This window comes from Mustela nivalis (assembly GCF_964662115.1).
Source record: "Mustela nivalis genome assembly, chromosome: 2".
Classification (NCBI taxonomy): domain Eukaryota; kingdom Metazoa; phylum Chordata; class Mammalia; order Carnivora; family Mustelidae; genus Mustela; species Mustela nivalis.
The window spans coordinates 130,382,727-130,406,879 of NC_139021.1; the positions used below are offsets into that span (position 1 = coordinate 130,382,727).

Genomic DNA, 24,153 nt, shown 5'->3' on the forward strand with positions numbered 1-24,153 from the left:
CAGTGAGGGGGGGTGTTAAAGTCCCCTACAATTATTGTGTTATTATTGATGTGTTTCTTTGATTTTGTTATTAGTTGGTTTATATAATTGGCTGCTCTCATGTTAGAAGCATAGATATTTAAAATTCTTAGATCTTCTTGTTGGACTGACCCTTTAAGTATGACATAGTGTCCTTTTGCATTTCTTATTATAGTCTTTGGCTTAAAATCTAATTTGTCTGATATAAGGATTGCCACCTCAGCTTTCTTTTGATGTCCATTAGCATGGTAAATTGTTTTCCTCTCCCTGACTTTAAATCTGGAGTGTCCTTGGGTCTAAAATGAGTTTCTTGCAGACAGCATATCCCTGGGTCTTGCTTTTTTTATCCATTCTGATACACTGTGTCTTTTGATTGGGGCATTTATACCATTTACATACAGGGTAACTATTGAAAGATAGGAATTTAGTGCCATTGTATTGTCTGTAAGGTGGTTGTCACTGTATATTGTCTCTGTTCCTTTCTGGTCTGTTACTTTTAGGCTCTCTTTTTGCTTAGAGTACCCCTTTCAATATTTCCCATAGGGCTGGTTTGGTGTTTGCAAATTCTTTTAATTTTTTGTTTGTCCCAGAAGCTTTTTAATCTCTCCTTCTATTTTCATTGATAGCCTAGCTGGATATAGTATTCTTGGCTGCATATTTTCCTCGTTTAGTCTCTGAATATATCACACCAGTTCTTTCTGGCCTGCCAGGTCTCTGTGGATAAGTCTGCTGCCAATCTAATATTTCTACTGTTTTATGTTACAGACCTCTTGTCCCAAGCTGCTTTCAGGATTTTCTCTTTGTCACTAAGACTTGTCAGTTTTACTATTAGAGGATGGGGTGTGGACCTTTTTTATTGGTTTTGAGGGGGGTTCTCTGTGTCTCCTGGATTTTGATGCGTATTTCCTTCACCAAGTTAGGGAAATTCTCTGCTATAAGTCACTCCAATATACCTTCTGCCCCCCTCTCTCTTTCTTTTTCTTCTGGGATCCCAATTATTCTAATATTGTTTCATCTTATGGTATCACTTATCTCTCAAATTCTCCCTTCGTGGTCCAGTAGTTATTATCTCTCTTTTTCTCAGCTTCTTTATTCTCCATCATTTGGTCTTCTATAAAACTATTTCTCTCTTCTTTCTCATTTATCCTGGCAGTAAGAGCTTCTGTTTTTTATGGCATCTCACTAATAGCTTTTTTGATTTCTATTTGGTTATATTTTAGTTCTTTTATTTCTCCAGAAAGGGATTCTCTTGTATCTTCCATGCTTTTTTCAAGCCCAGCTAGCACCTTGATAATTCTCATTCTGAACTCTAGTTCTGACACCTTAATAATGTCCATATTGATTAGGTCCTTGCCATTGGTACTGCCTCTTGTTCTTTTTTTTTTTTTTTTTTGTGGTAAGTTTTTCCACCTTGTCATTTTATCCAGATAAGAATAGATGAATGAAAGAACAACATACGAAAAGGGTAGCAATAACCCCAGAAAAATATATACTAACCAAATTGGAAGCGACCTGAAACTGGGAGGGAGAAGAAAGAGGGGGAGAAATATATACATATATATACATGTATATATATATATGTGTATATATATATATATATGTATGTATTTATATATACACACACATATATATTAGATTGATGACTAGAACAGAGCCACATACTTGATTTTGGGTGTATTTTGATCTGTTAGAAGAAACTGCCTTTCAAATGTTTAAAGAAAGAAAAGCTTACATATATATAAAAATAAGGGTCAAATGATGAAGGAATGGCATATGACTGTAAAAATGAAAATTTAAAAATATTCTAAAAAAGGAATTGATAAGATAAGAAGTTGGTTGGAAAAGAAAAAAAAAAAAAAGAGGAAAGAATGTGATCAGACTGGAAACTAGAACAAAGCCATGTGCTGGATTTAGGGTAAATTTTGATCTGTTAGAAGAAAGCGTATCCCAAAATCTTAAAGAAAGAAAAACCTATATGTATACAAAAAATAAGGTTAAATACAATAAAGGGATGGAATATGACTATAACAATGAAAATTTTAAAAGATTTTTTAAAAAGGTATTGACAAGATAATTAAAAAGGGTAAAATAGAAAAGAGTAAAAATTAAAAGAAAATAGAATAAGAAAAAATAAAATTTTAAAAAAATTTAACTTTGAAAAACTAAAAATCATAGGAAAAGAGCCATGAATTCTATGTGTTGCTTTCCCCTAGCTCTGGAGTTCCACAGTTCTCATTTATTAGTGAACTTGGTCTTGGCTGGATGTTCTTGCTAATCCTCTGGGGGAAGTTTTGCTCTTGGTAGCTTTTGTTCCCTGAACACTTTCTGTAGAGCTTTGGAGGACAATAATGAAAATCGTGGCCTCCCAATCTCCAGCCCCATAGGAGTTGAGAACTCAGGGCCCCACTCCTCAGTGCGCCCTCAGAGAAAAGCAGTCAATCACTCCCATCTCCCTGGTCTCCAGCCTCACTCCGTGCTCACCCAGCCTGTGACCGAGCATTTTTATCTCTGGTGCACGGCCCCACTTGGAGTCTCCAAACCCAGCAGATTCCTGCAGTGTGCTCCTGTGCTGCTCCTCCCAGAGGAAGAAGAAGGGGGTCTCCCAGGATCTGTCACTTGTGGGGTCCCTGTTTGAAGAGCAGTGGCCCAGCTGTGCCTGAGATCATGGTTTAAGGTAACCCCAAGCTAAAAGCCCACTCCTCAGCTCCACCTCTGCAGTCGGCTTCCCCACTCTGATGCCTGGCAGCTTTGCTGCACTCAAACACCCCTGGTCTTTTTGTGACACCGCAGATCCTGAGACCACACTGTCCCTGCAAGGGCTCCACCCCCTGCTTAGCCTCTGGAGTAATGTCCCTCAGTGGAACAAACTTCTAAATTTCCAATTTTGAGCTTTCCAAAAAAGCTCTATCACTTGCCACAAGCCAACCCCCCTCTCCACAGTCTATATACAGGAAGTATATCGCTTCAGATTCACTTCTCCACACATCCTACCTTCCAGAAAGTGTTCACTTTTCTGTTCCTAGAATTGCTGCTCTTCTTCTCTTTGACCTCTGTTGAGTTTGTAGGTGTTCAGAGTGGTTTGATAACTACCTAGCTGAACTCCTGGGACCCGAGGGTAGTCAGGTCTCCTACTCCTTCACCATCTTGTTTGTAGCTCCTAATGGGCCCATTTGATCTTCCTCACTGAGCTTGAAGTGAAGGCAGGTACTCTTGGGTTAGAGGGGGAGGTAGGAGATGCAGAGATACAGTAACTCTCTCCAAAGTCCTCTCACTGGATTGTTTCCCCTCTGACTCCTTTGTTTCTCTGGCAGAGGTGGGGACTTTAAATGGTCTACCCTGTCTGTAAGCAACTGCTTTAAAATTTCTGAAGAATAGTTAATCTGTCAGCTCACTTGTTTTCTGATACCTAGCCCATCTTGGGCTTCCATAAAAACTTCCAGTTAAGAGGTACCTGGGTGACTCAGTTGGTTGGACATCTGCCTTTGTCTCAGGTCATGATCCCAGGGTCCTGGGATTGAGCCCCACATAGGGCTCCTTGCTCAGTGGGAAGCCTGCTTCTCCCTCTCCCTCTCCCTCTGCCTGCCATTCTGTCTACTTTGTTCTCTCTCTGTGTGTGTGTCAAATAATAAATAAATAAAATCTTTAAATTAAAAAAAACCTTCCAATTAAGATCTGGTTGCAACCATATCCTCAGTACATACTTATCAGTAGTATTTTTTAAATAACTCATTGAATGTTCTGTTTCTATCATCTCCCAATTAGTCATACTGATAAAATAGTAAATATATAACCAACATGCATACATTCATAGTGAAACAAAGTGTGCATATTTTCATCATATTGCTTCTGTAGTTCCTTGGATCAAATCAATTCAAACATTTATAAATTCTGTAAAATCAGACCCCAAGTTGGTAAAAATCAAGTTTGGAGTACACGGAGACAATGTGAATTGATATTGTCAGGCAGGCACTTACAGCCTCATATATATCACCCACTGTGTTCCTGAAGGTTGGGAGTAATCATAACTTAAAACTATGTACGAAACACTTCTTTGGGAAAATTACTTGATACTTTCAAAATAGAATTCCAGGAATTTATCTCTCCCTATAATAACTCTGACAATGTATTTAACCAGGAAGCTACGATCCTTTACAGGTCAGGCGATAGGAAAAGCATGAGGAAAGACTCCTTAATTTAGAGCAAGGACTCCATTAAAACAATGGCTAGAGTTGGTATAGAATGACTAGGAGTTTGGGGCCTTAAATGAAACAAGATGAGAAGCTGTAAAAGGCTAAGACCTCCTGTCACCCTCACAAAAACTCCTGTTTCCTGAACCCTAGGATCTGTGTATGAGGTTTGAAAATGATGTGAATTATTCTGTTTGGATGTAGTTTTTAAAATAATAAAACTTCTATTTAATACCTACCTCATATGGTAAGGGAATAAAATGGCTCATTGATTTTACTCCTAAATATCTCAGAAAATAAACAAATGTGTTAAAAAGAAAAATAATATATATTCAGAATCATAAATGCAATTTAAGAAAGAAGAAATACATATTCTTCATGTGATTTTAAACTGGAAAACTAAGAAATATTTCAAATTTGGCAGAACATTTATTGTCTTTATGGAAAATATAGTCATTGTGAAGTATTAGATTGAATCTATGAAACTTTTGACCTACAAAAATATCAGTTTCATATTATTCAACCTAATAGGTAGAAAGTTGAAAGCTTTCATGGTTAACTTTTTAAAAACTCTTATTTATTTTTTTTTTAAAGATTTTATTTATTTATCAGAGAGAGGGGGAGAGAGCGAGCACAGGCAGACAGAGGCAGAGGGAGAAGCAGGCTCCCTGCTGAGCAAGGAGCCCGATGTGGGACTCGATCCCAGGACGCTGGGATCATGACCTGAGCCGAAGGCAGCTGCTTAACCAACTGAGCCACCCAGGCGTCCCTTAAAAACTCTTATAATGTAGAAAATAGTCTTAATACTTTTAAACTAGGTTTCAAATTAATAGACGTGAACAATTTTTTGCTTTAGCTGGTTTGAATTATCTGATTAAAAATTAATAAACTAACTTGAGATTAATCACTTTCTCTACCATGAAAGAGCTGTGGATTTATTTTGCTTACCCAGTGTGAGATGTGGCCAAACGAGAAGGATTTAAAATTGGTTTCAAGAAATTGAAACCAAGGAACCTCTGATTTCTGTATTTCTGTGTTTCATAAGCTCCAATTCTACACAAATTTAGGGTATAATATGTATAAGACAATAACTAAGGGACAAGAGTAATGTGACTTGATAACTTGAGAATACAGCTTATGAGTCTTAAACTCAATCACTCTGCCTAAGACTGGGGGCAGATGTATATCAGTCATGTGCTTCCAAATTTTATTTCAGGAACATCCTAATGCCATCTCCATGGAGCTCACCTAAATTATGAAATTGTGGTTAACTAGAGTCACATGCTTACAGAAGGTCTTACCCTCAGCCCAGAGCCAGGGCTCTGGAGTCCTCAGAGATGCAGTTGGAACAAGGGATTGCCCCCATGTCATCCCTGTCTTAGCTCATTATTCAGATACTCATTCAGCTCCTGACATGAAACAGACACTATTCCAGGTGCTGTTGATAACAGTGAGAAGCAAGATAAACAAAATTCTGTTCTTGTGGAGCTAACATTCTAATCCTTAGAGAGATATTCAATCACTCAATCAATAAACAAACAAGAAATATACTGGATAGCAACCAGTACTATGGAGAGTATTAGAATGGGGAGTTCATTTACATGAAGTGGACTGGGAAGACTGCTTTGGGAGGTGACATATAATCTTGATAGAATTCAATAGGGAGAGGGAGTGACTGGAATTCAGGATAAGTCCTAGATTTAGGGTTTAACTTGGTAACTCCAAGTGTGGTCTGAGGATGTGTGGCAATCTGAAGGCTATCATGTCTCCACCTTGGCATAAGCACAGAAACTGAGAGTAACCATTAAGAAATTTTTATAGCAATTTGACAGAAAAACTTTATGCCTATGAATATAATAATTTTTCATGTCTTATAAATTTCATTTTGCTACTCGTTCATTTTTATTTCACTTTATAAAATTACGCATTGGACATTTTTAAAAACCTGGTTTTCAAATGGAATATTACACAGCCATCAAAACCCCAAAATCTTGCCACTTGCAACAATGTGGATGGAATTAGAGGGCATTATGCTAAGAGAAATAAGTCAATCAGAGGAAGACAATTATCATATGATCCCACTGATACAAGGAATTTGAGAAACAAGACAGAAGATCACAGGAAAAGGGAGGGAAAAAATGAAATAAGACAAAACCAGGGAGGGAGACAAACCATAAGAGACATCTCAGGAAACAAGCTGAGAGTTGCTGGAGGGGAGAGGGTGGGAAGGATGGGGTGGCTGGGTGATGGACATTGGGGAGGGTTTGTGCTATGGTGAGTGCTAGGAATTGTGTAAGACTGATAAATCACAGACCTGTACCCCTGAAACAAATAATACATTATATGTTAATCTTTTAAAATCTGGTTTTCACCAAAGATAGTGCAAGAAACACTGGCTTAACTATTTAACCAAGTAGATGAGTCATGGCACCATTTCCTGAGATGGGCAAGAGTAGGGTAGAAGCATCTCTGGGAGACAGAAATCAAGTATGCTAAGTTTGAGATGCCCCTTGGGCGCCCAAGCCATGATATAGAGTCAGTCGCTGGGTATATGACTCTTATGATGTACAACAGATCATCAGGTATATGAATTTTGTGGAAAGATCAGGCTGGAAGATATGAATTTGGACTCATCAGCATACAGAAATGCGATATGATGAGACCACCTACCTAGGTCTAGGAACTAGCAAGGGAGACTGATAAGGAACAACAAAAGAAAAAGAAGGAAAACCAATAAGGTGTCATGAAAGCAAACAGAAGAAAATATTTCAAGAAAGAGAAAGCAGTCATCCTTGAGAGATCAGGTAAGGTAAGAACAGATAAGGGACAACTGGATTTAGTGAATTTGGAGACCCTGACAATAGTAATCTCAGTGGAACAGTGAGAACACAAGCTTAATTGGAGTGCATTAGTGAAAGACTGGGTGACAAGCAAATGATCCTGTAAAAATACAAAATTATTTCAACTGGTTTTGTTGTGGTGAGAGTAGAGAGATGCATATGGAGTCAAAGGAGATTTATTCAAGACAGGTTTCATCAAGTATGCAGATGGGAGTGTCCAGTAGAGACAGGAAGCTGGTGATGCAGGCATGTCTCCGAATGCAATTCAGGATAAACTATCCTGCCATATTACCAGATAGGAAGTTCTACATATTGAAATGGACATTAGTAGTAGTAATGGAAATTATATTCCATCTTCATTTCTCTACAGGATGCTACTGGGGCTCCATACTCAAGGTGAGGAATCAGGACTCACTAAGGCAGTTTGGGATTATAGTACAGACACTGGCATCTCCTTTAGTGCTCTGTGGTGAGGAATTGGAAATGGAACATGCCTGGTTTATTGGGTTTCCATGATATATATTTACCATCTGAATCTAAAAAGTTCCATCCTCAAATTATACTGATAGACACCTTCTTTCTCACCCCTAGAATTGAAACTGAAACATGTTTTCCATCTTGACAGGAGTACAAAATTTCAAGCTTTGAGCAGAGGCTGATGAATGAAATAGAGTTTCGCTTGGAACGTACCCCTGTTGATGAATCAGATGATGAAATCCAACATGATGAGATCCCCACGGGCAAGTGTATTGCTCCCATCTTTGACAAAAGACTCAAGCATTTCCGGGTTACAGAAGGCTCTCCAGTGACATTTACCTGCAAAATTGTTGGAATACCTGTTCCAAAGGTAAGAGAAGTTGACCAGCTGGTGGGCCAACCAGCACAGAACCGCAGACAGTGCCTTCCAGAAAGTCTTACCAGATTCTAGGAAGTATCTACAGAGGGAATAAAAACCACTACCAGAAAAACTAACAAAGCCCAGATAATTTCACTAAAATGAGACAGTCAGGGATAAGATCGTTAAATAATTAGACCCAAAATAAATCAGACTTATGGGTAAGTTAGAATTTAAATAAAAGTTTAAAATAAGCTACTTAGTCATAATCCTCCACTTTGGGCTATTGATTCTCTCAACCACCAAACTCACTAAATTGATATTTTTCTTTTTATTTAACACTTACTGAATACCCACAAAGGACCTGTAGTTGCACAAAGTAGCTATATTTGTATCATTACTGTCAGGTTGGTAAATGCTGAAAATGTCGTATCATTATCACTGACTGCAGAAAAATCTTATGAGTCACCAGAATTTTTTGGCAGTCAGCTGAAAGAAGGATTTACACCGGTATGGCTGTGGTAGGGGATCTCTCTGCTCTACTTGCACAAACATTAGCATGGTGTTATCATGTATGGTTAGGTAACTAGGAAATGTGGAGGAGAACAGCTGCAGCCAGTACTCTAACCCCCTGTCTTTGAGAGATCTCCTTGATACATGCAGAACTCAACATGAAAAATTATTTATTTAAATGTTTGCCAGACGAGAAATTTAGCCGGTGAGTCCTGGCCTCCTTCCACTTGGTATAAAAAAAACCATACTATCCTTTCAGGTAGAGTAAGCTATTGTAGACCTGGAGATCTGTGACTGCAGAAGACTTGAGCTTTTAGATAGGATAAAAGCTATCCTATCTATATAAGGGGGAGGAAGTTCATGCTCCCGGTTTTCATCATTTTGTTTATGAAGACATGTCTATTCCTTGGAGTGACTTTTTAAGTAATTATGAAGTACAATAAAAAGAGTCAAAAGCTTTATCTCAATCTTAAATCATACAGAATTTTTAACTTAAGTATTGTATATGTATAAGTGCAGGAGCCTATTACACAGACATTTTTAAAAATATTTTTTTCATAAGGGATGGGGCTCTTGCAGAGATGCCATTGCCTCACCCTACTCCCTACTTCATTATCCTCAAAAGATGTGCAGAACAGTGTATGTTCTCGATTATCTTTCATTGCAGGTTTACTGGTTCAAAGATGGGAAGCAGATTTCAAAGAGAAATGAGCACTGCAAAATGAGGCGAGAAGGAGATGGGACGTGCTCTCTGCACATCGACTCCACCACCGGTGATGATGATGGCAACTACACTATCATGGCTGCCAACCCCCAGGTGGAGAAGCAGGGTTCTGCGCTGTGCTGCACTGAGGAAGGAGCACTTGATGTCATTGTGAATGAGACCTTGAGAAGTGCCAGTTACTAAGGATTGCTGAGGAAAATGAATGAGGAGCATTGTGATTGTGTGTAACTAGAGCACAGCTTAAAAGACCAGTTAGCCATGGATGGGTCACTCAAGTCTTGGGCCTTTGTCAAAGGACATTAGAAATATCTGTTCACTATGTCCCAGATATACTGGGCTAAATCTTTTATTTATCAACTCATTGACTCTCTTAAAGAGTCTATTAAAGAATGATTTTTTTTTTTTTTTTGGTAAAAGTTAGAAAGCCATAATCTCTCACTTTTCTTTTTTTTTTTTTTTTAATTTTTTTTTTTCACTTTTCTTTTCTTAATGTGATTTAGGATCAAGACTTAAAATTCCTCTAAAAGATATGACAGAATAAATATCTTCAGCTACTACTAGAATACAAAGTGTAGAGCTATAATTTCTATTCACCCACTCTCCTTATTAAACTGTTAGTTTAGGGACACCTGGGTGGCTCAGTGGTTTAAGCCTCTGCCTTTGGCTCAGGTCATGATCTCAGGGTCCTGGAATCGAGCCCTGCATCAGGCTCTCTGCTCAGCGGGGAGCCTGCTTTCCCCTCTCTCTTTGCCTGTCTCTCTGCTTATTTGTGATCTCTCTCTCTCTGTGTCAAATAAAGATATAAAATATTTTTAAAAAAATGAAATAAAATGTTAGTCTTGAGGATAAATCTCTATTAAGAAAAGTATAAAATACTTGGCCATAGTCTCTGCATGTGGCTGCAGATAATGTTCATGGACAAGAATTTGAATTTTTTTACATTTGTGTTCCATTCATTTCTCAGCTCAAAATAAAAGTCATCACAATGTTCTTTGAATTTTTTCCCTGGAGTATTTTTTTAAAATATTTTATTTATTTATTTGACAGAAAGAGAGATCACAAGTAGGCAGAGCAGTAACAGAGAGAGAGGGAGAAGTAGGCTCCCTGCTGAGCAGAGAGACCAATGCAGGACTCGATCCCAGGACCCTGGGACCATGACCAGAGCTGAAGGCAGAGACTTAACCCTCTGAGCCCCTCTCCCCTGGACTATTAACAGTGATTTAAGGAGTCATATTTTATTGTTTTCATCCCTCACCCCCAAGTTTTCTTGTTCATAATAGTTGGCCAAAAGTTTCAAAAGGGTTCCAGTCCAGAAAAATTTATATAAATTGAAAAAAAATGGGGAATTCTCTTATTTTAAATTCATTTTTGTTTCAGGGACGAATCAGCTGTTCTGGCCACTTGATGGTACAAAGTTTGCCCATTCGCAGTCGACTAACATCTGCTGGTCAGTCTCACAGGTAAAGACAGTAAGAATCTCCCTTCTCAAGCCCCTCCCAAGCACCCACCTACCACAATGAGCATCAAAGTGTTGGGTCTACAAATTGTTACTTAAAATGTAGTCCTGTACCTGCAACATCAGCATCCCTTAGGAGATTGTTGCAAATGTGGAATCCCAAGCACCACCCCCCAGACCTACTGAATCAGAAACTACATTTTAATAAGATCCCTATGTGACTTATAAGCACATTAACTTTGGGACCCACAGGTCTGTCACACACCCTTGATGGCTTAAAATTTGTGACCATCTGTAGCACCTGTGCAAATAATTTATAAACCAGAGTCTGAATTAAATGACCATATTTTCTTTAAAAAAAAAAGAAACTGCTAATAGTTATGTCTATAGATTGAATATTTTTGTTGCTATTGTCCCCAGTATGACAATTGACTCTAACACAGCAATTGGCTTTCTCTCTCTCTGATTTTACTAACCACTAAGAATTTAGAGCCTGGCTTCCTCTTGAGTCTGATGGTGCCACAAAGTCTTAGCAAAGCATTCCATAGTTGCTGACATGGGTGAATTATATTTGACTTACCAAAGGAGCAAAAATAGTGACCCATGTTTCAGATACAGTATTTCATCACCGCAGCAACTATACCTTCTTCTTCATTTTTTTTTCCCCCTTCAAGAACAGCTGTTACTGTTGGTCAGTCTTAACCAGTTTAAGTTCCTGATCATCTTTAATAGTCTGCCATAATTTATAGCCAGGTTAAATTTTATTACTCAGAGACACAGGGATTGCAGCTGCCTTGTTCTGGGTAATAAACAGGACTTGTCTGTTGGCTCTCATTTGAGATTCGGCTTGAATACTGATTTATTTGTTTATTTTGAAACTTTTGAACAACTGGTCAAAGCCCAGGCAAGGGGAGCTGAGCCACTTAACCCAGAATGACTTCAGAGAGAAAGAAGCTAAAGCCTGTTTATTTAATTACAGATCTTATAAGATAATCCTACAGGGTATGAGATGCTTACCACCTTGCTTTTTACATAAGCTTCACACCATTATTTATTATTTTATCATTTGTTTACAGTCCAGCAGCCTCCTTCCCTACCCCACCCCCAAAATACCTGTTCTCCAGAGTCTATTGCCATGCGTAAATGCTTGCTGTTGTAGGTTTATAGATTGGTTTCTGTGCTTAATGCCTGACCTTGCTTGTTTTTGTAGAGGAAGGTCCCGAGCACCAGAGAGAGACAAAGAGCCCCTACAGGAACGCTTTTTCCGACCACATTTCCTTCAGGCTCCTGGGGATATGGTAGCTCACGAGGGGCGCCTCTGTCGTCTGGACTGTAAGGTAGACTCTAGTCCTCCTCCTTGGTTCCAGATCTGTTCACATTTTGCATTTGTTTGACTTATTTTTTTGTATTTGTTTTATGTTTTGTTTAGAGAAAGAGGGACTGGGGAAGCGAAAGAGATCACTTCTTCTCTCACAAAGCTTTTTCAGAACATTTAATTCCAGACAAAAAAAAAATTTTAATGAAAATTTTAAGTCTTTATACCTTAATAAAATTACATTGGTGTTGTATCAAGTTGACCCTGCATTTGTAAAAGACAACCAAGGAACTGATGTAATTCAGACATTTTCCATGTAGTGCTGGGAAAGTCTTCATTACTATAAAGCCAAAAGTGTGATTTTTACATCCTTGAAGTGAGTGTCTGTGACATATAGGCTTTGAAAAAAATTATAGTCCAGAAAAGATGGCTCTGAGGTGGTTTATGAAAACAGAAGTTGGTTTCTTATACGAACCAACATCCAGCAGCTTTAGCTATTCTGCATTCTAATTCTTCAGCCAGAAACTGTTCAGCGGAGCAGCGTGGATATCCCTCAGTATGAAGAGAAACTTAGGTCACCTCTTGCCCTCCAGACAAAGATTCAGAATGCTATGGAATTTTTAGATGCTAAGTGGTAAAGGCTTGAGGTTAATCATTCGTAGAGGTGGTTCTTACTCTGCCAATGGCTGCCTAAATAATATTTGGGATTGATTGTTACTTCTTCCACCCTAACCCCTGAAAGATTCCCAGCCCGGTCCCATTTCTAGAGATTCTGACTTAAGAGAGTAAGTGGACATTGGCATTTTCAAATGCTCCCCAAGTGATTGTAACACAGAGAAAGGTCTGAGAACTCTAATGTCTGTCCTTTCCTTGGCTGCCTCTCGCTGATTCTCAGGTATGTGAGCAACATATCGTCTGTGAAACTAACTCTGCAGACCTATTTTATCTATCCATTTAGTTTTTATTTTTTACTTATTCTAATCTAAAATATAATCATCCCCTGAATTTGGGGTCAAACTACTATACGATTTAAATTAATACGGCCACTCACCCAGCCCCTCTTGTCCTGATGCCCCTACAGAGAGGTTTCTCTCCATCCCATGTTTTTTCTCACTACTTGGTGCCAGACAAGGATGAAGAATTCAGCCACCAAATAAATCTGCTTGTCATCAGTCTGTCATTTGCCTCAGCTGTCCTGTTATTTATTAGGTGAGTGGCTTACCGCCCCCAGAGCTGACGTGGCTGCTCAATGGCCAACCGGTGCTACCAGACGCCTCCCACAAGATGTTGGTCAGAGAGACTGGAGTCCACTCTCTGCTCATTGACCCGCTCACTCAACGTGATGCAGGGACCTATACATGCATTGCTACCAACAAAACCGGACAGAATTCCTTTAGTCTGGAGCTCACCGTAGTAGGTAAGGTTGGCTTCCGGGACCCCCAAGCATAACTCCCTTTAAAGTTATTGCCCAAATAAGCACAACCTCTGGCAGAATTCCTTAGTCCTTTGCCCTATCAAGTTTCATCTCCTTTTCTCCTTCACTGTAGTAAGGGCCATACTTCCTACATTGCTTACGAAGACCTATCAGTAAAAACATAATATAGTATCTTATGCATATATGCATGCAGTATATGGGAGCCATTGTAATAGTTAATCAATTAATTAGTATATTGACTACACTAAATTCAAGTCACTTGCCCTACCGTTCATCACTATTGGAACACACCAGATTCTTGTCCCTACTCCAATTTTCCATGCCTTTGCTTCACTGATCCTTCTTTGCCTAGGAACATAGAATATACCCTTCTTTGCCTAGGAACCTCCTCATCCTTTGAATTAAGCCTTAGAGAAGGCTTAATTCAAATGTCACCACCAAGGCATATCCTCCTCCGTTTCCTTAGCACTTAGAAAAGGAGAGACTCCTCAGAGCACTTGCAGCCTTCCATGTATGATCTATGATCTCCTAACTCAGACATTCTGACTTTTTCTGTGTCTCTCTAATGTCTCACTCAGTGCCTGGAATATGCACAGTGCTCAGCAAATGTTGAGTTGATAACTAAACAAATGAACCTTTACTTTTAAGGCGACATGAACAAAACACTGTAATGCCTACAAAAAAGGACAACAAGTCATCATCACTTGCTTGATACCTGCTCTCGGGGCAGGAGTCCAACCAGAACTAGATTTCAGAATATACGAATTCTAGTGCTGAGCTTCCTCCCATGTGTGGCCCTTACTGCAAATCAGGGGACTTCAGCATACTATCTTCTCTATAGGCTTGTAACTGCTCACCCCATATATCTTTTTCTTTTTCTCACTCTTAATTTTCTCTTACCCAACAGAGTAGGAAAAGCTCTTCCTGCAAGGATATATTGATTGCAAGCTTTTACTTTTCCCCCTAATATTTTGCAAATATTGACTCTGGAATCCTGAAATATGAGGTATCTTTGCCTTATCTGGTTCTGGCCCTCCACCCCCCAAAAAGACTTCCTTAGGAAGCATACTTAGTGGGTTTTTTTGTTTTGTTTTTAAGTAGTGTACTTCTGGGGCACCTGGCTGGCTCGGAGGAGAGTGCAACTCTTGATCTCAGATCTCAATCTCTTGAGTTCAAGCCCCATGTCAGGTGTAGAGATTACTTGAATAAATAAAACCTTTAAAAAAAAAAAAGTGTAGGGGCACCTGGGTGGCTCAGTGGGTTAAGCCACTGCCTTCGGCTCAGGTCATGATCCCAGGGTCCTGGGATCGAGCCCTGCATTGGGCTCTCTGCTCAGCGGGGAGCCTGCTTCCTCCTCTCTCTGCCTGCCTCTCTGCCTGCTTGTCATCTCTCTCTCTGACAAATAAATAAATAAATAAAAATCTTTAAAAAATAAAAAAAATTTTAAAAAGTGTATTTTTTTCCTGTAGCTATAAACTTCTTCAAAATAAAAGTTGAGGGAACATGAATACACCTTTTACAAAATCATCTCCTCTAGAAAAGAAAAAGGATAGATTCATAGTACATAAAATCTGTTGTTTCTCAAAATTTACTGTTGGGAATAAAAAAGACTCCTTAAATTCCACAACCAACATTTGCACCCCCCCCCACCCCACCTGCCCAGTGGGCCACCCAGATCCTGGAGTGTTGTCTCTCACACAATATGCAAAAGAGAGTCCCTCATTCCTATTTTTATCCCTTCCAGAGCTTTTATAAAAGCAATAATATTCACTTCAGGGTGTGAGAAGTTTGCTGAAGAGGAGGTGAGGTGGGGGTGGGGGGCACTCTGCTAAGTTCCAGAACTGTAATGAGTTTGAAGCATGAACCTCAAGGCACTTACTATTCAAACAAGAATGGCCCTTCTCTCATTCAGCCAAAGAAGTGAAGAAAGCACCTGTGATCCTGGAGAAACTGCAGAACAGTGGAGTTCCCGAAGGCCACCCCGTGAGGCTGGAGTGCCGGGTGATAGGCATGCCTCCACCTGTGTTCTTCTGGAAGAAGGACAATGAGACCATCCCTTTCACCCGAGAAAGGATCAGGTACAGGCCCGTTCCCGAGTTCAAAGGGACTTCCAAGCTTGGTGGGACATCCTAGGCACCCAAATAAGTCTGTCGTCTTTTGAATCTTGCTTCTTTCACTTAGCATGATGCCTTTGAGTTTTGTCCATGTTATTGTGCATATCAAGAATTTATTCTTTTTTGTTCCTGAAAGGCAGGCCATGGTATAGAGGTCCTACAGTTTTAAACCTTAATTTTTTTAAAACCTTTCATTTTTTTCAGGATTAATTAGCAGGGCTTTTTTTTTTAAACTCAGTTTTGTTAACATACAATGTTACATTAGTTTCAGGTGTACAATATAGTGATTCAACAATTCTGTATGTTACTAAGTGTTCATCCCAATAAGTATACTCTTAATTCCCCTCACCTGTTTTACCCATTCCCCCATGCACCTTCACTCTGGTGACCATCTCTTTGTTCTCTATAATTAAGAGTCTGGTTTTTGGATTGTCTTTTTCTCTTGTTCCTTTGTTTTTTCTTAAATTCCACATATTGGTGAAATCATATGATATGTGTCTTTCTCTGACTTACTGACTTCTTTCAGCATTATACTCTCTAAATCCATCCGTGTTGTTGCAAATGGTAAGGTTTCATTCTTTATGGCTAAGTAATATTCCTCTGTGTATACACACACACACACATGCACACACACATGCATATACATACATTCTTTATCCATTCATCGATGTATACTTGGGTTGCTTCCATATCTTGTTAGTTTCTTTCTTTCTTTCATGCCTTTATCTGGTTTTGGTATCAGGGTAATGTGGCCTCATAGAATGAATTTGGAAGTCTTCCTTCCTCTTCTGTTTTTTGGAATATTTTGAAAAGAATAGGTATTACCTCTTCTTTAAAATTTTGGTAGAATTCATTTGTGAAGCCATTTGATCCTGGAGTTTTATTTGTTGGCATATTTTTTTTAAAGATTTTATTTATTTATTTGACAGAGAGAGATCACAAGTAGGTAGAGAGGCAGGCAGAGAGAGAGGAAGGGAAGCAGGCTCCCTGCTGAGCGGAGAGCCCGATGCGGGGCTCGATCTCAGGACCCTGAGATCATGACCCCAGCCGAAGGCAGAGGCCTTAACCCACTGAGCCACCCAGGAGCCCCTGTTGGCATATTTTTTATTACTGATTCTATTTCATTGCTGGTAATCAGTCTGTTCAAATTTTCCATTTCTTCCTGATTCAGTATTGGGAGGTTATATGTTTCTAGGAATTTAACCATTTCTTCTAAGTTGTCCAATATCGGCATTTAATATTTTATAATATTCCTTTATAATCTTTTGTATTTCTGTGGTATTGGTTGTTATTTCTCCTCTTTCATTTCTGATTTTGTTAACACTTTAATTTTTAAGTTTAAAATGTATAAGGAATTTGTGAGGATCCTGCATATTTTTTGTTACATATCTTCATATTAGTACCCAGGAAATCCCTTTGACAGTAAAAAGCTAAAATAAAATAAAGCAAAACAAAACATTAAGGCAGTAACTCCTTTTTTATCCATCACAACAGGGTTACTTTCAAAATAACTCAGGATCCAGTTTCCAACAATGGGTCCCTTGCTAGATTTCCTCTAATCAACCTTATCTTTGCCATTTTGGTTTTATACCACGAGGGGGCAAGCAAACAAAAGCAGCTTATGTACAAAAGTTTCTACTGAGATTTATTTCTTCACAGTAAACTGAATTTGTTCCAGAGGATGTTGTAGCTGTCAAACTTTACAGGATTTTGGCATCTAAGAAGTCTACATATATATAGGTCAAGAATTTTTTCTGGTAAAACTCACGCAAGCACAGAAAATATTCTTGAGTTAATGCTTCCTTCTAAATTAATGTAACGTGTTGGGGTGACTGGCTGGCTCAGTCAGTACAACATGCCACTCGATCTTGGGGTCATGATTTCAAACCCTATGTTGGGCGTTAATAATAATAATAATTAACATAGCAAGTTAAACCCAGCCTGAAGTTCTAGTGTAATTATCCAAGACTGCAATATGCAGCCAAGGGTAAGAACTACTGTTGTGGATGAAACAGAAGGAATTTGCTCCTGAACTGTACTAAATTAAATCCTACATGTGCCCAATTGGTTACATTAAGAAATAACCCCTCCAGGCTAACAATACATCTATGCCTGAGTGTCCAATCTGGTTTGGAAAAGAGATTTTTCTGGACGTTGGTTGTGACAAATGAGGGCCCTTCTGGTGAGGAGAACAACCCCAAGAGTGGGAGAGCAGTGGGCAGGGCAAGAATGAGTCTCTGCCTGGGCTGTCAACCCTCCTCTGGGCCTCACTGGGTTAACTTCTGCTCTTTTGTAACTCCATTCCATTGTTCAGTTTGCCTTTGATAACTGTTTTATTTTTTATTTATTTTTATTTTTTATAAACATGTAACATATTTTTTGATAATTGCTTTAAACTGACTTGCCCATCCCTCCCCTTAGGGTCAGGGAGGAGAGGAGATGCACTGTACTGCTGGATTTTCCCCAAGAGTTTCCCTGAACCCTGAACTGCTCAAGGCCTTCTCTGCCCCCCAGGTACAATGCAGATATGTTCTCTTTTTTCTCCAGTATGCACCAGGACACAACAGGGTATGTCTGCCTCCTCATTCAGCCAGCCAAGAAATCCGACGCTGGATGGTACACGTTGTCAGCCAAGAATGAAGCTGGCATTGTGTCGTGCACTGCGAGGCTGGATATATATGGTAGGTGTAATGTCCTCAGTTAAACATCTGTGTGTGATAGACAGCTTAAAGCAATTTTTTAAGGATAGGTATGGTATTTTTCCATAACTGAACTCATTAGACTATATTTTAGTGCTTAAGTGATGGATTTTTAAAATCATTTCATCCTAGTCGCCTCAGGGCTTTTGTACACTTTTGCATTTTACTTTGAGCTTAAGCTTCTTCAAAAAAAAAAAATGTCCTATAATGTTAGGAATTACAATTATTTCAGAGTTTAACTGTGTTTATGTTTTTGATCATCCAACATCTCCTGTTGTCTTCTTAATACCATGGGCCACCCACTGGAACTCCATCCCCACTGCCTGTCATTCCTCCCAAGCATACCTCCACGCAGCAGAATTTTCCTGTCCCCATTCATCTGTTAATTCATTCCGCAAATACTTATGGTGCCAATCCCACAACCGGACTAATAATAGAGAGCTGTCCCAATAATAACATCAAATGATGTTTGTATAATGACTTATAATTTACAAAATGGTGTCCTTAGACCCTCCCAATTATTGCAACTGTTGTCACCCTCCTCTAAATGCTAAAGAAACTGAGACTCAGAGAGGTTATGTGTCTATAGCCAGGAGGCAAATGCCGGCTTTTGTATCATTCCTTTGAGCTATGTTTCTAATTTTCAAAAGAATTTAACAAGCTAATCTTTATTAATGTAATGTAATGTACTCTGCTCTTCTTCTCTATACTTTTGATATTAACTGGTATTTTTTTAAGGCACATTCCTTAATCCAAAAGGGTGATTCTTTTTCTTCCTCTCCTTTAAAAAATTTTTAAAAGTAATTTAATAATTAATAAATTTCTTAATCACTACTGGCTCAACATGAGCAACCAGAATAACAAATAAGTCACTGTGTGTAGAACCTGAGGTCCCAACTCTTCATAGGTACATACTAGGAATTCCCTTTTCTTAGTACCATACAGGAAGAGCCTTGGCCTGCTATTTTTTCCCTAGGTCTAATATTTGGAGGCAATATATAGTCCTTCAATTATTTTCCCTTATCTTTGGACTTGAAAAGAAATTCAACTGTGAGGGACGCTGACTCTAACGTACTTTCCCCTGGTAAGGGGGTGGGGAGAGAGAGGCCATCGATATATTTAACCTAGGCGAAGTCCCCTATCCATTTCATCCATTTCCCCACGTCAGAGGGAGATAGCTCTCCAACTAAGAGACTCAGTACCAATAAGTCCTGAAACTGATAAATCTCGTCCCAATCCTGCATTCCACTTCCCAGTTCAGTTTTCCAGGCTCACCTCTCCCAGGCTCTGTCTTGATTGAGCAGCACCAACAGGGGGTGCTGTCTCCTTGAATAGAACTTGGGAATGAAGGAGGGGATGGAGGACTTGGGCTGAAATCAATCTCCTACCCTCTCGCCACCACCACCACCACCACCACCACCACTTCCTGCCTCTCTAAGGAATGGGGAAAGCAGGTGGGCTTCCCTCTCTCACCTAAAGTAGAGCTTCTGATAGAAGCAACTGTCATAGTCTGGTTAAGAGGTTTGGAGCAGAGACTTGACTATTCACCGTGGCCTCATTGAGGGCCTGCTCTTCAGTGGAATCGCTGTAAGTTTTGTCCTCACTTCGGTAGCTTTCAAAACTTGATTTATCCACCCACTGATAATCTGATTATTATATAAAAACTGATTATTATCTAAAAAAAACTGATTCAAAATAATGAACTCAACAAAGGTCCAGTTTGTAAAAGTATGCTCAATAGGTCCATAGCTTTCTAGGATCCAGAGTACTCAGTTTCCCCACCTGGTGCTCCCCCTTCTCCACACCAAGGTCCCTGGAAACCTAATCAGAAGACTGCTTCGAAATTTCCGAATCAGACACAATAGGAGGGACAAAGCAATTTGGATGGATATTTCATTCAGGCATGTTCAAGCCTAAGGATCATCTCCTTTAGACAATGTTTGCTGAACATGGAAATTCTAATATGTTCTCTTTTGTCCCTGAATCATGGTTGATTGCACATAAGTTACTTTTCAGTCTTCTTGCCATTAACTCATTTGAACCTGAATAAGGGGGTGGATGGGTAGTGGCTGATTAGTGATTAGGGTGTGGAACAGGTACTTTTGGAGGTCTGGACCTATCTTTTGGCTTCCATTACCTCAGTTTCTTGTCTCTGCCTTCTGAAGTACCTGCCCTTGAGAGCCTACAGCTCTTTCTACGCTGCCGCTGCCCCTGGGAGACTCCATGCTAGATCAGTGAGAGGGGACGTAAGAGGAGATATTTTGATAAATCACCCTACACATTGACTCTTTTTATTTTTTAAGATTATTGATTTATTTATTTGAGAGAAAGAGTGAGGCAGAGAGAGAACACAGGCAGGGGGAGCAGCAGAGGGAGAAGCAGGTTCCCCACTGAGCTGGAAGCCTGATACGGGGCTCAATCCTAGGACCCTGAGATCGTGACCTGAGCCAAAGGCAGATGTTTAACTGACTGAGCCACCCATGTGCCCCTCTTTTTTTTTTTTTTTAAGATTTTATTTATTTATTTGTCAGAGAGAGAGCGAAAGGGCACAAGCAGGGGGAGGGGCAGGCAGAGGAAGAAGCAGGCTTTCTGCTGAGCAGGGAGCCTGACACGGGAGTTGATCCCAGGACCAGATCCCAGGACCCTGGCATCATGACCCAAGCTGAAGGCAGATGCTTAACCAACTGAGCCACCCAGGCATTCCCCATACAGCTACTCTTATAGTCCCAGATCGTGGGATTTGGAATTAGGAGCATAAGAGGTTCACCAGCCCAGTTTGCCTATTCCTGGCAGGGAAGGAGAGATTTTTTTTGTGTGCTTTGCAAATGATGCTTTTCAGACCCAGATGTATTTCACAGAAAGTGTTTGAATGAGGACAGAATAAACCCCTGCCCTGTACCCACTCGACTGCATTCCCTTGATTGTAACATGTTATTTGGTCCATTTTCCAGCTCAGTGGCACCAGCAGATCCCACCGCCCATGTCGGTCCGGCCCACTGGCAGTCGCTATGGATCTCTCACCAGTAAAGGACTTGACATTTTCTCTGCCTTCTCCTCCATGGAAAGCACAATGGTGTATTCATGTTCTTCTCGGAGTGTAGTGGAGAGTGATGAACTTTAGGAATGTCTGGGTGCCGGCTGTGTAAGGGGGCAGACTGTGGAGGGGGAAGGAGGACAAGCCAGACACAGCGGTTTCCAAGCAACTGGATTTGAGTGAGTTCCCATGCTGCTGGACCTGTGGCAAGAAGTGCTTCGAATAAGTCAGCTGGGGACTCTTGCTATCTCAGCTAGGGGAAAGATGTAGGGCTGTGCCTTTTAAAGATTCCAACAAAAATGTGAGAAGATGATAACAGATGAACCAAAGATGTCATGAAGTCATCCACTGCTTTGGGAAAAAGCTAGCATGCTCCCCTGTCCCCTGCTATGTTAGGGATATTTATGCCCTATTAGGAGTAATGAGGGGCCATATGTTTGGACTGAAAGGAGTTAGACAGTAGTGACCTTAGGAATCACTAACTCACCAAACAATTAAAGGGAAAAGGTGGGGAGGTCTCCATTACCTTTCATCAGTTAAATCCGTAGCAGTAGTTTTGATGGATTCATTTAATCAGCTTCTACTTAGCCTTAAGAGATCGTGCCATACGACTCACAGATGTGGAGAAGCACTTTTGATTTACTTATCCTGAGTGTACTGAGCCACGTATTAAGGTGCCAAAATGTGCTTGAGATACCAAAAAATTCACTGAAACCCTCAATATTGCACAACACACTTGTTCGATAGCCAAAACAAGGCCCCATTAGCCTGTCTGCTTCATTTTCTTTTGGATATAATGGTGAGTGGTTTTGCTTTCTGACTTTATACATCCCCAAATTCTAGAACTAAAAGGTTGCTAGTAAACCAACCGAAAAGAAAGCTTCTATGGGGTCACTTTTAAAGCTACTAGCTTCATTGCCACTTGCAAAATATGCAAGAGTTGTCATCATCTGCCCCTCTTCTCTCCCCAAAAGGCTGGAAGTGTATGAGGCAGTGAGGGAGGAAGAGATGCCAACAAGGAAAGGAAGTGATGGGAGAGTGTTGTTTTTCACTTGTCCTAGAAGAGCAGTAGGTGTGGAAGGAGACATCTCTAATAGGTATGAACTGTGTTTCAGATAATTTGCATTTTCTATATGGAAAACATCATGCTAAAAAACAAATCATGCTAACCAGGAAAGTGGGAGGAAAGGGGGGTATGCATCTTTGTTCTAACCCACCTATTCAAAACCTGCCTCTTAAGCAATTTTTAGAACTAAATTCACTATGATTATCCCCAGTGCCTAGAAGAGTGCTTAGCACTGCGTAGATATTCAATAGATATTTGTTGGATAAATGAATCTTATATTAGATAGAGAAATCTGCAATTCACACAGCAGTCCAAAAACTGCCCTGGGAATGGTCCTCACAGCACAGCTTGCTCCAGACTCCCCTGTGAAATGAATTGGAGGTGTCTGTTACCAATTCCTGGTGCGCAGGTGTCTGGTGTTCTCTGAGCCAGGCACCCTCAGCTAGTATCTAACTCCAATGAACAAATAGTAGTTGTTTAGAAAGGTTTGAAATTTTCTTCACTTCAAGGCAAGGACTTCCAGTATAAAAATAAATTCATTCACTCGAAAAAAGCATTTGTGTGTCTACTCTCTATAAGATGCTATGCTAGAGACTTATGAATAAGACACAGTCCCTGACCTCAGGGAGCTTACAATCTAGTAGGGGAGGTAAGATGTAAGGCATAATGAGTGCTGCTTTGGGGGGGGGGGGAATCTATTCTTTATCAAATATAAGTTTCCAGTTCTCTTCACCCTATTTTTTTTATGACTCTGAAATCATCTTAATATTTTCAATCTTTATTTCTTAATGAAACAAATGCCACAGCTTACATCATTAAGAAATAAAGGTTTCAGTCAATTATTCAGTGATATTATTAGATTTTTGTTTTCTTTTTTCATGTATTCAGGAGCAATACTAAAAATACAGGCAACTGTAATGACAGCATACGTTTCATTCAGAATGCATCCTATAAAATATTCTGTTTCCGGGTTGGCTTCTATTATGGAATCTCTTCTACCCAAAGAGGACTTTCTAACTCCAGGATTGTTCCTTCTCGGTCATTCACCTGACCTTCCTATCACATCTATTTCTGTAGACCCTAAGTAGTTCTCCTATAAAAGGATATTTTTCACCTCTGTATGTCTTAGCTTTCTAAATACTTTTTATCTGTTGCCTTTTAGTGTTCACCAGAGAATTAGGATGAGTATTATACTTGGCCACTGGATGGCGCTGTCTAACCTAAAATATAAGAAACCTAAAAATTCCTGAAATTGGAGACACTGGATTATGTCAATGCAGGATTTCTGAACCTCAGAATTATTGACCTTGTGGGGTGGATCGTTCTTCATTGCAGGGGCTTTCCTGCAAAGTGCAGGATGTTTGGTAACATCACTGGCCTCTAACTGGATGTCAGTAGTATTAGCAGCTGATCCCCACGTTGTGGCTACCCAAAATGTCTCCAGACAATGCCATATGCTTCCTACGAGGCAGAGTCCTTCACTGTGTTGAATAAATCAGTTCCCTGCTTTGGGAATTCCATTAGAAGTCAATTATAATGAGGGATACGTATATAAGAAATTTTGGTTCGGCTGGATATGTTTGGACTCAACATGTCCCAAATCAGATTCATCATCTTCCCTTTCATAAATCATTCTTCAGCCTCGTTTAATGATTTCTACTAATGGCTCCATCACATTCTTAGCGATCCAGATAAAAAGCATCCAAGTCACTTTTGCTTCCTCTCGCCAATCGATCAACAGATCCCATTAATTCTATTATTTCTTCTACATTCAGCCCTTCCTTTCCATCCCCCTGCAGTTCTCCAGTTCAGACTTGCATTACTTTATTAATTTCCCTCAATATTTCTGATTTCAACCATAACAAAGGACTTCTAAGTGGCCTTTCTGCCTCTGTTCCTGCCATTTCTCCCATTCAA

The 24,153-nt window shown here is 39.8% G+C and overlaps 1 protein-coding gene across 2 annotated transcripts in view; it reads left to right on the forward strand.

Annotated features, from left to right (window-relative positions):
• Nucleotides 1-22,940, forward strand: part of MYPN (myopalladin) — a 97,512-nt gene extending 74,572 nt beyond the window's left edge. The window contains exons 13-20 of one of the 2 annotated variants that reach the window (XM_082714612.1): nucleotides 7,671-7,892; nucleotides 9,061-9,210; nucleotides 10,495-10,577; nucleotides 11,784-11,910; nucleotides 13,098-13,305; nucleotides 15,236-15,401; nucleotides 17,985-18,118; nucleotides 21,088-22,940. In XM_082714612.1, the coding sequence (XP_082570738.1) occupies nucleotides 7,671-7,892; nucleotides 9,061-9,210; nucleotides 10,495-10,577; nucleotides 11,784-11,910; nucleotides 13,098-13,305; nucleotides 15,236-15,401; nucleotides 17,985-18,118; nucleotides 21,088-21,257 (1,260 nt within the window). In that variant the 3' untranslated portion in view covers nucleotides 21,258-22,940. Of the gene's footprint in view, nucleotides 1-7,670; nucleotides 7,893-9,060; nucleotides 9,211-10,494; nucleotides 10,578-11,783; nucleotides 11,911-13,097; nucleotides 13,306-15,235; nucleotides 15,402-17,858; nucleotides 17,947-17,984; nucleotides 18,119-21,087 lie in introns of those variants that run through there. The other variant, XM_082714613.1, reaches the window with a different exon arrangement.
• The last annotated feature ends 1,213 nt before the right edge of the window (nucleotides 22,941-24,153 follow it).